General features: G+C 32.3%; 1 protein-coding gene across 2 annotated transcripts; it reads left to right on the top strand.

Moving 5' to 3' along the window:
* The first annotated feature begins 609 nt into the window (after nt 1-609).
* Nucleotides 610-5,244, top strand: LOC132163859 (uncharacterized). Of its 2 annotated transcripts, XM_059574238.1 has the most exons (8): nt 610-835; nt 1,197-1,237; nt 1,330-1,393; nt 1,868-2,056; nt 2,850-2,921; nt 4,378-4,553; nt 4,630-4,748; nt 5,039-5,244. In XM_059574238.1, the coding sequence occupies exons 1-7, from the start codon at nt 680-682 to the stop codon at nt 4,745-4,747; spliced, it is 816 nt and encodes a 271-aa protein (XP_059430221.1). In that variant the 5' UTR covers nt 610-679; the 3' UTR covers nt 4,748; nt 5,039-5,244. The 2 variants fall into 2 exon arrangements, with proteins under 2 accessions (XP_059430221.1, XP_059430220.1); XM_059574237.1 differs by lacking the exon at nt 1,197-1,237 and having other exon boundaries at nt 752-835; nt 1,335-1,393.
* Nucleotides 5,245-17,190: the final 11,946 nt, after the last annotated feature.

Genomic DNA, 17,190 nt, shown 5'->3' with positions numbered 1-17,190 from the left:
CACATTAACCCTCAATTTTAATGAAAGACATTGTTCTTGACTTGTTACAACACCCTTAAAGCTTTGCCATCAAAACATACGTTATCTACCACCTGCAATCAGATTTTATATAATTCTTTTATGTTGTGCCAATTATAATTTTTAGTACTCTTCGTATTTGAGCCAAAACAAGCTACATTAACTTATTTTTAGAAATGGGGATTAGACGAAAAGAACATTGGCTTCCTTTTCAAAATTAAAAGGGGTAGCTCAGTTCTCAAGGTGTAGCTTAATCGGCTGAAAATCACGCCTTATGAAGCGGATGTCTCTAGTTTGAATCCTCATTTCTCCTCTTGTGTGGACATGTCAAAAAAAAAAAAAAAAATTACATGGATGAGGTGGCATGTGCCACATCACTTGGTGGATTGCAACTCTTCACACGTTACTCATACATAATATATTTAGCCCGCCACTTCATCAATACAGAAAAAGCCCGGCCCAAAAGGAAAAACTATACATAAGGTTGAACATTTTACAAGAAATGGGCCCAGATCTTCAAGATGGGCCTGGAGCTAGGCCTTATGCGAAGCGACTACTGACAACCAGCTTACGGAGAAGACCGTACAATTCTTCTTCGTCCGAGGGTTCCTCAACAGAGCGAGAGAGAGAGAGAGAGGGAAGCAAAAATCAGACCGAAAATATGCAGAGTTTGAGGCGATTGATTCCCGAAGCTTCTTCGGGCCGAGCAGCTTCATTTCTCGGTGCTCAGCTATCGAGGCACGAAGAGAAGCTCGATGTGCTTCCTTCACAGCATTTAGCTCAAAGGTCGTCCATTCGCTTCCTCGACTTTTACCAGGTATTTTCATTTTCACTTCTTCTTTTTTTGGGTCCGTTTGGTTTCTGAGAAAATGTAGGAACAAGACCACGAAAGAAGCTAAAGTTTTTTTTTTTTTTCCTTATTGTTGTTATTTTCTTCCCTTTAACTTCTATTCAGATTGTCTGATACGGCTACTATTTGGCATATCCGAGCTGGGATTTCTATCCCCTTTTTGTTTTGCTTCTTTTTATCAATTTTCTCGGCGAAATAACCATTTTCCTAATAACCAAACGGAGTGTATTTACGCATGCCAAATCACATTCATTTGTTGTTGGTGCAATCCTTCATGGATAAGCTAACCTATTATTATTATTATTATTGGAAACCCTTTCGATTGAAGCTGGGAAACAAAGCGGCAATTGAGAAAGAGCGTGCTCGGCTGTGAGTCTACAGTTTCTAATTTTTGTTGGAGACTCTTTTATGGGGCATATTTTGAAATTCGATTAGTATTTTGCTAATGTGATTTAGAGCAGTGCAGATGAGATGAACAGGGGATACTTTGCCGATCTTTCAGAGCTCAAGCAACATGGTGGTAAGGTATTGTACCAGTCAAATAATGCCATATCTTATACTCCAGTAGAGCTAATATAAATTTTGTTGAGAATAATGTTTCTTTTAGTTTTAAATTATTTGTATAGAAGACCGTGTAGTATATTAAGTGCAGTGAAGTGGAGTCTAAATGATGACATCATACATTGGTTTCCAAATAATTCTAAATATCCACTTTCTGTTGTATACATGGGATTTGATATAAAAAGTCTGTGCTGAGATAGTCAAATAGAGCTTACGTATAGTTGGGCAATCTACCTAGTTGTGATTGAAATTACCTAGCACTGCCGTCAGATCCTTTGGGTGGTGGTTCTTTTACTTCAACAATGCTGATAAAAGATGTGTTAGATCTTCTAGCAAAACCTGACAAACTGTGCATTTGATAAAGAATGTATCATGTATGTCATGTTCTTTGTTTTATCTTTAAGTGTGTAGAATGACTTTATTGTAGTATTTGTGCAGATCGCAACAGCAAATAAAATTGTAATTCCTGCAATAGCGGCTGTGAAGTTTCCTGACAGAGAAGTGACCTACTCTGATGGTAAAACATTGAAACTGCCCATTGGTTCTAATGGAGATATGGTTGCTGCTGACAAAGCAGCTATCCCAAAAGCAACTTTGCTATGTCTTTCATTCCGAGCAAACTCCCAGGTTAGAACTTTAGTTGTGGCTGCGCACCAAAATTGCAATGGGTGGTTCTTTCTTGTGTAAGTGAATGCACAAGTTGGTTATACTCTTGATATCTTGTACTACACCTTTTAGCATGCAAGAAACCATGTAATATGTTTAGTGAGTCATGAACTTCCCCAATATGGTTTCATAGGCTGAAGTCTAGAAGCTGTTTGTCAGCTGGAATAAGGTGATTAAAACGACTATAAGGACAAAAGGAGAAGAGGGTTGGGGGATTGGGGGGAAGAGAGAAAATGAAAACATCAAATCTGAAATGACAGGCATGCTATTAGATGCCTAGATAGTATTAGATCAGGACCCTATTGTATGTTTGTTACATTGCTAAGCTGATTGCTGTGCTCAGCACTCACCCAGAGTTTTTGACGTAATTGAAGAATAATTTAAACATTTTAAGACATTTTCAAAATGGAACATATATTGATAAATACTTAAAAACTTGGTATACTAAGTAGAGACAGAAATGGAATCATCATACTGGTTCAATTATCTCTCTGACTTGATTGCGTTATATGTATCTCTTACTTCCCGCTCTCTCTTTTTTTTTTTCCTTTTTCTTTATAAAGTTAAAGCCTAGACTTGCTTGGAACCTATATCTTTCAAAAAAATTACTTGGTTGGTTAGTTGGGTACTTAAACTTTTCTTTTCTAATAAATTTTTTTATTAGTTATCAAAGAAAAAATTTGCTTGGTTGGCAATCTTATTTTCTTTTGTCTTGCTGTTGCTGCTACAATCTAGTGTTATTTTTCCTTGACAGGCAATGATTGATTCTTGGAGTGGGCCTTTTCTTGATGCTTACAGTAATTCAAAAGATGTTCAGCTATATCAGGTACTATACCTTTGTATATACTATTGGTTCTATTGTTAAATTATGGACCTAGATCTCATTGATCTTACAAGACCTGTAATGCTGGGTATTGTCCTCAAATTATGCGACCATTTGTTGTGTTACTTATGATCTACGCATCTCCGTATTGTTCCGAATTTTCTTTTCTGATTTTTTGTAGACTCAGATTCTGATCAGCATTCTGGTCAGTGCATGTGTATGATGAATTGCACAAACATATCTCTGTTACTTTTTATAGCATTTGTTGTGAAGTTGCATATAAATGTGCTGAGAGAGTTTCCATGACAAAACAGAGACTTGTTCTCACTTTAATTTATTCCAATTATCCTCCTTCACCATCTGGTCAAGCATGCTGAAAACTTGAGCCCTTCTGATGATGACTATATTTTCAAATGGCAATGTGGATTATCAGATTATGCCTCACAGCAAGGAGAATTATGTTTTGTGCCAGACTGAGTGCCAAAGTTGTTATGTTGACATTTTTTTTCTTTTTGGTCTCTGTAGGGACGTGTAATATAGTGATATTTTTGTGTCCCTGATCAAATTGCCACTAATGCACATAAAAGTGTAGAAGAATTCACTATGTTTGTTTTCTTTACTGCAGAAAATCTTGTGAAATTGTCGATTCACTACCCAGAGGTTTTCAGTCAATATTAATTCACGCCTAGGATTCTTATTTTTTTCAATCAATGTCTTGCATTTTGCCTAAATCTCAAATAGATCTTTTTGTTCATTTTCCATCGATTTACTAACAGAATCCAAGTGAAATTTCAGTTATACCCTTAAAAAATTTACCTGAAAAGGAAAAGGAAAAAAAATGTAAAAAGAACAAGAGGCCAAGGGAGTGGGCTCCACCAGGGAGCCCAACCTCTCCCTGGTGGAGGGGGGAGACCAATCTCCTCCCTGATAGAGTGGTCTTTTTTTTTTGGTATTTTTAAAGCTTAGAATTGAAATTTCACATAAATTTACTACTGAATCAACAGAAAAAATGAATGAAAACATTTATTTGTCAAAACACATGAAATTGATTGAAAAAAATTAAAATCTCATGGAACAATTTAATATCCGCCAAGAACCTAGGATTTTGCAATGCCATTATATGCACAGATCTTTACTTATCAAAAAAAAAAAAATTATATGCACTGATCTTTTTTCTTGGAAAAATAGTAGTAGAAATTTATGAGCAAAAGGAATTATTCCAAGTAGTTTATGCTTCATTGTTAGCTCATTCCAGATGGGGATATAAATGTGCATTATTGGATGTCAGAATTGTCTTGAAGTTACAAACATGTTCTAGTTAACAAATTTCAAACAGTACGTCATACTAAGGTGCATGTGTCTTATTGTTATCTTTCAGGCTGCTCTAATAATTTTTCGTGGATAATTGTCTTTAAATAATTACGTTTAAATTATCACTATAATATTTGAGTTTTTTCAGGTGTCATTAATAGACTCGTGGTTCCTGTGCCGGAGCCCTATTAAGCAGCTGCTTCTTCGGATAATGAAGAAACCTAAAAATGAAGGGAAGGGTGCACTTCAGAAGCAGATTGTATATTCATTTGGTGACCATTATTACTTCCGGAAGGAACTAAAAATTCTTAACCTTCTTACCGGGTACAAAAGATTATGATTGCCTAACTTGAAGTTGTTTGTTTAAAATCTGCCATTCCTTTACATTTTCTCTCTGCAGGTATACTTTTCTGCTTGACAAATTTGGTAGAATAAGATGGCAAGGCTTTGGATTGGCAACACAGGATGAGTTGTCATCCCTTCTTTCTTGCACATCTCTTCTTTTGGAAGAGAAATGAGGTAGCCAAAGCATTTCCTTAACTTACTCTTTTTAGTTGATATATGGTTAATGACATTAAAATAAGCTGAAACAGAATTTCCTTAATACCCTAGGATGAAGATGATGATGATGATATCTTTATGCATGTTTTCTTTTGCACAAAAAGTAAACTGGTTTTTCGTTGCCCCGTTTTCTGTTTTATCATGTGTTCTTATTTCTAAATTTTTGTTTATTTGTGGGATTTTATTCGCGTACCCTTTCTTCTGCAGAATGGGAATATTGATCCCCCTTTGTTTGTTTTTATTTGCAGTGATACTGGCTTGTGAAACGAGGGTGAGGAGAATAATAAGCCTGTTGACCCTGTAGTCTGGGATTTCTAATCTGCAAGGGCCTCTGTTTTGTTACTGTGAGACCTGTAAAATAACTTATGGAATAGCAATCAATGTAGAATAACTTTCAGCTCTGAAAATTTACAGAATTTTTAGGTTCTTTAAATGAAATGGTTCTTTATTCTCAGTGTTCTACTAAAAATATTGGAAGTTTTGTATTAGATTACATGCATTATCATGTTGGAAATGATGACCCCATTGCTTAGCCCTGAGGCTCCCTCCCTATTTGCATGATATATTATTGACTTGTGATGGAAGTAGCCGTAGCATTACAAATTTACAATCCCTGTATTATTATATTATTGGTGATTTTTCCTTACCAGTCAAGGAAGGAATCTTTGTGACGGCAAACCTACAAGCAGAAGTTCCAACAAAAAGCACGTGCCATTTAAGTGCAACATAAATAATTCTCCTCCATAAACAAGAATTTGCTTGCCTTGACTTTTAAGTTAGACTTTCTGGTGGATGATTTTACTTAGGCCAGGCTGTAAACGTGTGATTTCGGCTTTTATTATAAATCAGTCCAATATTAGATTTTTAGGGAGAAGAAAATTACCATTCAGTATTCGTTTCTTGTTAGGGTTTAGGGGTCTTTAGCTTCGTGAAAAAAGCCATTATTTGACCTAGAGAGAGGAAAAGATTGACTATGACGTGTTTGCCAAAACTCCCTGAATGTCCTTTATCAGGAATGGTACACCATATCCATATTATCATAAGAAGAGAAGGGTATTTAGGACCGATACGTCAATATCGAATCGAATCCAAGAGACAGAGTTGACAAACAATTCAGTAATTTTGACAACTCAATCACCCTTCCACGTCACATCAATTAAATCACTGGACGGCTAAAAGACATCTCATAATTTCTTCCTTCCTTATAAGAAATTAAAATAAAAGGTTTTATCTGCGAAGTTACCAAAGCAAAAAAGCAAAAGCAAAAGGCAAAAGGAATTCATGCTCCACGCACAAACATTCTCATTGCTTCCCTCTCAACTCTCCCAAGCAACGTATTTATTCTACGATTTATCTTTTCTATTATTTTGGCTTTTTAAATATATATTAAAAAGCATGTGACTATTTTATAAATTAAACTTTTTTTAAAAAAAAAAAATCAATTAAATTTAGAAGGAAAAGACTAAAGTGTCCTTTTATTCTAGGCCTTGTCGTCAAGTAAAAGTATAAACCCACCTCAATACGCACTTTTGGTTTTGGAGGTGATGTCACACAGCGCAAATTGGAAATCGTCATCGACCGAAACCCATTAACCCAAGTATTTAAGAATGGAGCCACAACAATACTTGTAATTATCTTGATTTTTAAAAAAAAAAAAATATATATATATATATATATATATATATTTTAATAGTAATATAAAAATAAAAATATTATAATTAATTTTAAAATAAATTTTTTAAGTTTTTAAATCCGATCCGACCAACTCCTTGTCAAACACAGCAGTCATCGACCAAAACCCATTACCCAAAGTATTTAAGAATGGGCCCCACAATAATACTTGTAATTATTATTTTTCTTTCTGCCTTTCTCTTTCACAGAAGATTTGACCAACATTTTCCCATGAGAAATGCTGCAGTGCATTCTCCTAACCATCCACTCACCATCTATGTGTATTAATTTTTCCCGGTCAATGACAATGAGTTTCACCAGACCATCACAATAATGAATAATATACGCGTCTAAATTGATATGTGGCTGTGTTTACGATTTAGAGACGGGTAATTTTTGTCACCATCTATGAATTCAATACAAATTTAATTTGAAATTAAAAAGTTTGGTTAACATGTTTGACTATTTTTAATTAAATAAGTCTGGTTATAATTGACATGTATATAGTAACATGAGGGTAAAACTATATGTTTTCTCAAAAAAAATTTAAAATTCCCTTATAATTTTTTTAAGGGTTAAATATTTTTTTACCCCATGTAATTTAACAACTTTAGTTTTTTAAAATAAAATAAAATAAAATTTTAAAACTAAAATGATTAAAAAATTAAAAAAAAAAATTAAAAAAATATGGAAAGGGGTGACTCCAACGGCCGGTTTGGGTGACTCCAAGCAAAATGGGTGTGGCTCGGCTTGGGGTGGTTCGGCAACCCCCAAACCGGCTAGGGGTGGCTGGAGACACCCCTTTCCAGTTTTTTTTTTTTTTCTTATATATTTTTAATTATTTTAGTTTTAAATTTTTTATTTTTTCATTCTTAATTATGTAAATGGACAGATGTCAATTTTTTAGGGGTGCTGACTTAAATTTTCGTCAATTTTTGGAAGAAATTTAAACGAAAGTATCATTTTCGTTTTTAACCATTATTGAGGTACCATATGTGGTACAAAACGAAACCGATGGGCAAAAAATAAAGTTGTTAAATCACATGGGGTAAAAAAGTATTTAACCCTTTTTTTTACCCTCACCAAGTTTTTTAGTTTTTAGTTTTGCCTCCAAAATTCTAAATGCTAGTTCATCCCTAGACATGTATAGTGTTATACCCATGCTTCAACACGACTCAAACCCAACACGCGACATAATGATTGACAATTTTTTAGAATGTGTAAGTTTTAAGTGTTGGCTAAATGTTCGGTGAGCAAAATGGATTCAAAGTGCCAAATCACTATGGGCGTCCGAACGAGATTCATAGTCGTCCGGACGAGATTTAAAAGTTGCACAGTTAATTTTATCCGAAGAGCCTCGTCTGCAAGCCCGTCTGCAACGGCGTCCGGACGACCACTTACGAGAACAATATTTCCCATGTTTTAAGAGCCCCGTCTGAATGAGCCAATTTACCGTCCGGATGGCCCGTAGTCTGCTAGGTTTAATTTAAATGTAATTGAGTTCTAATTAGACTATGGGAGTCTGTTAGGTTTAATTTAAATGTAATTGAGTCCTAATTAGACTAGGGGTCTTTGTATTATATATATAGATCTCTACATATCTGTATTACTACGAATTTCTGCATCTAGAATTTGTCGTCGTGTGTTAAGAGAGTCTGTGATATAGAGAGTATGTTCTCTCTCTTAGAGTGATCATTTGTTTTTACTTGTTGATTGTTGAAGTCAAGTCAACCGAAGTTCCGGTAAAGGGAGATCACGTAGAAGGATTGTGCTAGCTGTCTTTAGAAAGGGCTACTGCGGTAAAAGGCAAGTGGGTCACTTGTCTTATACAAGATCGTGTCAATTGCAAAGGTTTTGTAAGTGTGAACTTCTTGTAATCCTTTATTCTTTTACTGAGTTAGTTGATTTCTTAGGTTTGACTGCCCTGGAGAGGTTTTACTTTTATAGAGTTCTCTAATTGGTTTCCTCTTCGTAATCAAAATATCTGTGTTGTTTATTGTTTATTGTTTCATATATTTTTGGTTGTTTATTAATTGTTAGGTCAGATCTATTTCCGCATAAATTGTGTGAAACACCTATACATTCAAAATAGGTGTCGTATATAGAATTTTCAAAATGTAACACCCCTGCTCCAAGTGGTATGATATTGTCCGCTTTGAACCAAGCTCGCACAGTTTGATTATTGGCTTTACCACCAAAAGGTCTCATACCATTTAGATAAAGTATATTACATATAAACACATCATCTTTTCTATGTCAGGCAATGTGGGACGTCACAATCACCCTCTCTTAGGAGATATGTAACACCCTTTGCTTAAAGTATGATATTGTCCGCTTTAGGCCAAGCCTGCACGGTTTTATTATCAGGTTTACCCCCAAAAGGCCTCAAACCATTTAGAGATAATAGATTACATATAAACACATCCTCTTTTTCATGCCCAAGTAATGTGGGACGTCACACAACCCACGAACCCAATAAAAAATTAGAGGATTAGGGTTGAGAGGTTTGAGTCGTTTAATTAAATGGGTATGGTTATTGTTCGTGTCTGAACCTTACACATGAACACGAATTGCCACCCCTACCTATGTTTGTTTCGACGTAAAATATTGGTCTTGTTTATGTTTGATTCAATCGAATATAAATAGTCAAATAAAAAAAAATATTCTTTAGTTTTGGAAAAGGGTTTCAAGCGTTTTTAAATTTCATAATTTTGAGTTTCTCCTTCTCAATCCGTCATACCACTGCTAGAGATTGGCGAAAGTTTTTGGCTATCGTTATTTTTTTTGTATGAGCCAAATGCTGAAAAGATTTTTTATTCTGAAAATGATGAAAATATTTCACATTAAAACAAATAGAATTAATTTTTTTTTTTTAAAAAAAAAAAGGTACAGTTTAATCAAAATAAAGAAAAGAAAGAAGAAAAATACAATACATTGCATGCTAATTTCTAGGTGGAAATTTCAAAGGCGTTGAACAAAACCATATCGCACATACCCCACCTGTCGAGAAGAACTTGGACTAGCAATGACGAGCTACTTTTTTGGCGAAAACACCCTTTTCTTTTCTTTTCATTTCACTTTGCTTTTACTAAAGCCATTCAATTGAGAAAAGGCAAAGGGAAGGAGAAGGTTAGGAATGAGTCGAATGACCGAAAAGTATGGAAATTTTTTCATCTTTCATATTTCTTCCATTTTTCTATTCTTCTTATTACCTAAACTTCAAGTCTTGCACCAGGTTGATTTAATGGAAAGGAGCTTACTCCCACTTGGTTTGATATTGGAAGATATTATTATTATTATTTTGTCCAAAAAGAAAAAGCAAAAATTTTTCATGATTTTATTTAGCTTATCAAATAGAACTTTTCTATGATATTATAATATCACGAATAAAAGCATAATATTCTTGAAGAGCCTTCTTGGTGAAACAATGAGATGTCGTAGTGCTTTCCTTTTGACGTGGTGCACACACCATGAACGGAGACTATTAAATAATGTCTTCGAATCATCAATCAAATTATCATACCGACTCTAAAATTGTCTTCTTCCCGAAGCGCTTGCACAATTTTTCAGAGTATCACCAATTCACCATATGAGTTTGAATCCCAATAGATATAGACGCACTACTACATGGACACGATTTATGTTTGTATTATAATTCATTTGGATTTGTAATTTAAAAATAACAGTTTGAAAATGTAAATTTTAAAAACACAGTTAAAAACTTGGTAAAATCGTCCCTTACTTGCGATTTGAAAACAGATTTTTTTGAGGAAAATATCATAGATAGTATTTGATGTAGTTTTAATTAATTATAATTTATTTAGGTAGAGCTCTATAAGTGTGTTTTTTTATTTTATTTTTGAACCCTCTATTTAGTGCTACAAATATATGGGATAAATTAAATTATTTATTCTTATTTTGTATTTCTTTTCAAAGATAGGAAAATAAATATTGAAGAGAAATAAAAGACTCTTCAATTGTTATTACGTGGTCATGAAGTTGATAACATGAGCAAGTAATCCTTAATCTGGGGTTAAAAAGGCTTATTGAGTTGATCTTTGTTTGTTTTCTGTGTGTGAAAGCATATAAAAAAGTTATTATAATATGAAAGGGATAGAGGAAATGGAAAAGGAAAGAATATTATTAACTTTTCATGGAAACATAAACAAAAGAAATTCTTTGTTTAATATTCGTTATGTAGAATAGTTAAGAACCAATGAAACTTCCATGTGGGACTAATATGTTACAAACCAAGCAACAAAAAAGAAATCTAAAGTGTGAGGTTCTTTTCCGAAAGCATGCATATAGAACTAGGTATATTGGGTTTGATTCTCTTTGAAGCTTTTCTTTGGGGTGGAAAAAAGTGGCCAATAGTTTTATTTTTCTTTGCTTTTATTTTAAAAATAAAAATATATGCATGCATGACATGACTTAATGTGTGTTGTATATTACACCAAAAAAAAAAAAAAAATTGTATATATTCCAATGTATTTTTCAAAATAATGATGATAGTGAATCCTATATATATGATCATAAAATTCATCTTTTTTCTTTTTTTCTTTTTTTGAAAAGAAGAAAATCCTTCTATATTGAATTGATAATCTAAAGCATAAAACTCTAAACAGAAAGAGCTAGCCAACGTGTGTACTGCACTGTTTGCTCATCTTTTAACATGTCCAGCTGCCCAAACTCGGAACTCCCGAAGAACCGTCCGAGTATCTTCTACAATATGTCCATATCAACTCCATGAAGATCCCCCTCTCTTTATCGCTTGGATGACAATTTTTTAGTCCCCCTCCAATATGATCTCTTGTATCCCCAAATCCCTGCAGAATTCAGTGGCTAGTGACAAAAGCTTAAAAACATTATTTTGTTTTTTTTTAAGAGTAAAGTTAATTTTCACACACATTTTCACATTTATTGACATTACGTGTTTTAAGTTTTCTATTTTTAACATGAGAAGTTACTTAAAATACATCACATCAATCAATACAAAATAAATATAAGGGAAAACTTTACTTAATTTAGACCTTGACCATGCATTTTGAGAAAATCTCCCAAATTTTAAAAAACTCTCAATTTAACTCTATAAACTTTCAATTTGATTCAATTGATACTCCTTCCTATTAGAAATGGGTTTTGGGCTTAACTCAACACAAAAGCTAGCTCAAGAATTAAGGTTTTCTCCCACCTTTATAAATGGCACATCTCCTTAATACCCAAATAATGTAAGACTTCCAACATGTCCCCTTACGTGTGGCGGGAGGACATCCAATCCAACACGTGCAGCAATGGGAGACGATGGGCCACAGCCAATTAGGCCAAGCTCTGATACCATATTAGAAATAGGTCTTGGGCCTAACTCAACCTAAAAGCTAGTTCAAGAGTTGAAGTTTCTCCTCACCCTTATAAATGACCAATCTTCTTAATACCCAAGCAATGTGGGACTTCCAACAACCTTCCATCAGACTCAGCAATTAACTTCTAATGGAACAACTAAAAAGACTAAATTACCCTTCGATTTTCATTTTTTTTATTTGAAATTTTACAAAAAAAAGTCAAGAGTATAAAATGTCATTTTATCACTTTTAACATTTAAAATATAACGAAATGGGTATATTGCAATTTTCGTCAAATTAAAAGTTTATGAGGTGAAATTGATGTGAAAAGTAAAATTACTCGTAGAAATCAACATAACATGGCATTTGAATTTTCCAATATTACTTGTAATTCCTTGTCTTTTCACACACCATTCTTTCTATTTCCTTTTTGTGATCCTAATCTTCATGCCCATTTTTCACAAGGCTCTATTTTCTTCTTTTGTCTTTTTTGTCGCTATTTCTACTTTAGCTAGCTTAGGAAAAAGTTGGACTTTACAAAAGAATGGGCATCAAAAACTTATCACCGACATTAGGTTCCTTTCACATTCCATACTTCTTCTGAGTTCCCCATTTAAGAACGACTTCTTCAATCTTTATCTCCACCAAATTATTCCTTTCGGAGGGAAATATGATTCCAGGACCCGATTCACCAACTATCTCAAATGTTTGCCAATAATTTTGTAGTGTTAAATATCATTTTTAATTATTATAATATTAGTTGAATAATTCAATTTATTTATTTTTTTTATCAATTTAAAACATTTAAATAATTAATGATTCAATTAGAAGCTATTAATTGAGCAATGATTGGTTTGATAAATTTTTTTTGGGTAAAGTCCACTTAACCTCCTCAAACTACCACCCCAATGACAATCTACCACAAATTATCAATTACGACAATTTACTCCTCAAACTACCAAAACAATAATAATGTACCCCCCAATACTAGCAAAATGACAAAATTACCCATCTATAATTTGAAAAAAAAAAAAAAAAAGTATTTTTGTTTTTATTTTAGTAAGAGTAATTTCATTATTTTGTTAAAATTTGGGATACATTGTCATTGTTTTGGCAGTTTGGAGAGTAAATTATCGCAATTGATAGTTGGGGGTAAATTGTTATTGAGGTAGTAATTTAAAGAGGTTAAGTGGACTTTATTCAATTTTTTTCCTTCTCCCTTTTGTGTTAATCCAAAACACCATTTAAAAATAATTAGCAAGCAGAATAATTAAAGTGTGGTCCTGTAAACATGAAATAAAAAGTGACATCTTTGAATCTTCTCTTTTGGGAGGAGGAAAGTGGTGGTGGGTTATAAATTGGAATTTTTTTTTTTGAGAAAATAAATTAGAATTTATTTGTACGGTAATTGTTCCCATGCATGCTTGATTTCACATGTGTTTGTTCTTTATGTTACCTATAAAGTTCTCCCCCCGGTGTTTCTTTCAAGTGAAGCAAGTGTACCATTGTGAAAATTATATATATATATAAAATAGCAACCAATAAGTGCAATAATAATTTAATATAATTGTAATTTGTATGAAGCAAAACAACATTAAATTATCAAATAAAGATTGTTTAGAATTGTTAAGGTTCCATTTGGGAGTGCATTTTTTAAAAAATAATCTGCTTTTTTAAACTAAATTGCAATTTTGGAGTGTTTGGGATTACGATTTTAAGAACGCAAATTTTAAAATCGTGGAAAAATTCGTGATTTTAATAAGTTGACTAAGGAGTGCTTATTTGAAAAAGTGCGAATTTCAACAAAAATCACGATTTCGCTTAAAATAATATTTGGCGCAATATCTACCTATTTAGTCATGAAACCGCAATTATATGCTAATGTTATTCAAACACTCAATTGATAAAAAAAATAAAAAAAATAAAAAAATAAAAGTACTTCTTAACATATTTTACCAAACACCTATACAATTTTAAAAAATAGCGATTTTCATGCACTAATAATATAAATAAAAAGATTAAATTAACCATTTTTAAGCTTTTGAGATAAGTGAAACTCTGTCTTCATTATTCACCTTTCATCTTAATTAAAATATATTAGTTCAAACTTTTAAGATAAGTAATAGTTTAACAAAAATTAACAGGATATTAAATAATAAAAATTTTGTCATATAATTCATATTAAAACTTTATCACTTTTAAAATATGAAAACAAAAAATATTGAGTTGTTGAAAAGGATAATTGATGACAGCTGTTAATATAAAAAAAAAAAATTTCAATTATTTAATTCTAAATAATTTGTTAAGATAAGGAAAAATCTACTGATTATAATCTTTAGAATTTCCTTTACTTGTTGAGTTCGTTACTTCCCTTTCAAGCACACACCCTTTTTTTTTTTAGTTTGTTTACCTACACCTGTGGGTTTTTTAGTTCTTTTTTTGTGCTGCCACGACGACAACTTTTGCATGTCCTGGGAAAATTTCGGAGGCACACACCAGTAAACCACATTCCCAGACTGACAAGGGACCACAAACACTCCGTCCCACCACTCCACCACCGCAAAAAAAGCGCACACCAGTAAATCCGTCCTTTTCCACGTCTGGGAGCGATAACAGTCTATGTCCTAGATCCCATTATTACCCCTTCACTAAGGAACTATATTAGTTTTTTTTTTGTTTTTTTTAAGAAATAACTATATTAGTAATTTAAGACACGGGAAATGCTTCTTTGTATAAAATCTCTTGGTATTCTATTCATTATTAGTGGTTTTTTTTTTTTTTAAAAAAAAAAAAAATTAATAGTTGATACTCAATAAAATCATATAAGAAATGAACACCAAAATATCTAAAAATGATTATTTGCATTATGACGTTTAATACCAGAAAAATGTAAGGGAACAAGATCATTTTCATTTCAAATGAACTTGATTATAGTGGAGATGTATTTTTGTCTTTTTACTTTTTAAATAAACAAAAATACCACTCTACTATAATTAACTTAATATAATCCAATTTATTTGAAATAGAGAAGATCCTAATTCAAATGTGAAGAATGCAAATAATTTGATTAATAAACCACAAAGCCATTTCGAAATGTTAACGGTCGGTTTAGGTTTAGACTTCAAAATGTATGATTAAAAATATTGATTAGAAAATGTGATTTTTAAAAAATTATAGTACGACTTTTAAAATTACAGTTTAATATTTTAAATTGTATATTTTTTTTAAAAAAATCTTAAATAATGCCAAACAATCCATAAGTTTACCAAATAAATTGTGTTTCTTATGTGTCACGACTCACCATTTAATGTGATTTATAATTTTAGAAAATAAAGGCATAAAAAGATAAAGATTTTTAAAAACTATTTTTTTAATAAATAAATAAATAAATGAAAAACATTGAAAATTCCTATCCTTTATCTTTAGAAACGTAGTGGTGTGGTGTGTCCGTCATTTTGGCGCATAGTCTTTTTGCTTTCCCACGTTTTCAGTTTGTCCGGCTTTTAATGTTTCCATATTTTGGCCCCACGTTACCCTTACGTGTACCGAACCACCACGCTAAAAATACTGACTGTACGGATTATGGGTCCCACCAAAACATGGAGAGAAGGCTTTGTCCTCTGGTGTGGGTGTCTACATTGACTCCGCAACGACCTGGAAATCGTCGTTTTTCTTCCCACCCGATCGCACGCTTTGGATTATCAATGGGTGGTTTAATTTTTAGGGAAAGGAACGGTTTAGATTATCAATTGTTCTTTGTCTTATTAAAAATTATAATAATATATATTATTCAATTAAGATTATGTTAGTTTATTAATATTAAACAAAGCTACTATTAATTTATGTCAAAAGGAATTTGATCTCTCTTTTTTCTCAATGATGTGTTCCCCCTTGATGTGAGCATAGGTCAAGAATGGTTAGCTTCTTCTTTTTCTTTTTCTTTTTTCCAAAAAAGAAAAAGCAAAAAGTGGCGGATTACTTTCCTTGAACTTAATTGTAATAGCACCGGCATTCTTTCAAGTTCGAGTTCCATCATAATAGCTTACAGCAATCAGGCATGAAGTCGAACCCAAATCCTAATATTTATTTAATCACATAAAATTACCTTAAAACAACCGAAAGACCACATGAGAATTGCGGTGAACCGATAAGGAGTGTTTAGTATAATCACATTATTTGCATGATGATATATATATATATATATATTATTTAGTAATTTGACATTGACTCATGCTTACATTTCCTATAACCTAAAAATCTTCAAAGAAGATTAGGGATTAGGTAGGCTTACTTAGAGACAAAAAGAAAAAAAAAAAAAGTCAATGATTAGGTAACCCTTCAAATTATAAACTAAGAGCAGAAAATAAAAGCTATATCCACTTGGGAAGACCATTATGTTCACATCCTAATAATCAGAATTAGGATTTTTTCTATTTCATTTGAACGAAGTAAAAAGACAAAATACCCCACCCCTTCCGCTATATCTTACAGGATTAAGCCCATATATAATTTAATTAATTATTTTACAGCTAGCATTTTTAATACTTTTGCCATAATTCAAAAGATCTTGAAATTTTAAAAGACAAGAATCAAAGCTTCAAAAAAATAGCTTGCAATAATATCACTGAAGTGAAGTGAATAAATGTCCCATTAATTGCCGCCATGAACCACGAGCCCACAAACTTTTCTTTCTTTTCCCAACGCAAAGAAAAATCTCAGGATTCTTTTTATTTCACGTACGTTAAATCCAGATGTTTTATTTATTTTATTCCTAAAATAAAACTCTATATTCTAAACATCTTGACATATAATTTTCAAAATTTTCAATAATAAAATATCATATATACCATTAAATATAATAAAATAAAATTTTAATTATCAAATCAAATACCTCTTCCCAATTACACTCCAAATATTGAATTAAAAAAAAAAAAAAAAAAAAAACATAAACTATAAATCCCATTATTCGACACGTGTCCATTTAGTAAGGAATTATATTTTATTTTATTAGCATTAGTTTTCGGTTTTTGATATTTCCACGCAAATACGCGTAGGAGGAGGAGGAAGAGGTGAATCCTGCCAAGACTGTACGGATTCTAATCCCCACCAAAAAACAGTTTGATCAAAATTCAAAACGGTTTTTAAGAAATAATAATCATGTGCGGAGGGGTCTACCGTGCGGTCCCCTATATCCAATGACGTCACTGTGCCAGCGCGGCCTAGCATAATAGCCTTTTTTTTTTTTTTTTTTTTTTTTCTTGGAATGAGTATTACTTATCCTTGACCAATTTTTTTTCTCTTTAACGATAAGGTTACATAGACTTTTGCTCCTTTTTTTTTTATTAACTAAATAAAGAAATAGGAATAGTTAATCTATTCTACAATCTTCT

This window comes from Corylus avellana, chromosome ca10 (genome assembly GCF_901000735.1).
Source record: "Corylus avellana chromosome ca10, CavTom2PMs-1.0".
Classification (NCBI taxonomy): Eukaryota; Viridiplantae; Streptophyta; class Magnoliopsida; order Fagales; family Betulaceae; genus Corylus; species Corylus avellana.
This window is presented reverse-complemented; position numbering and strand designations above follow the sequence as displayed.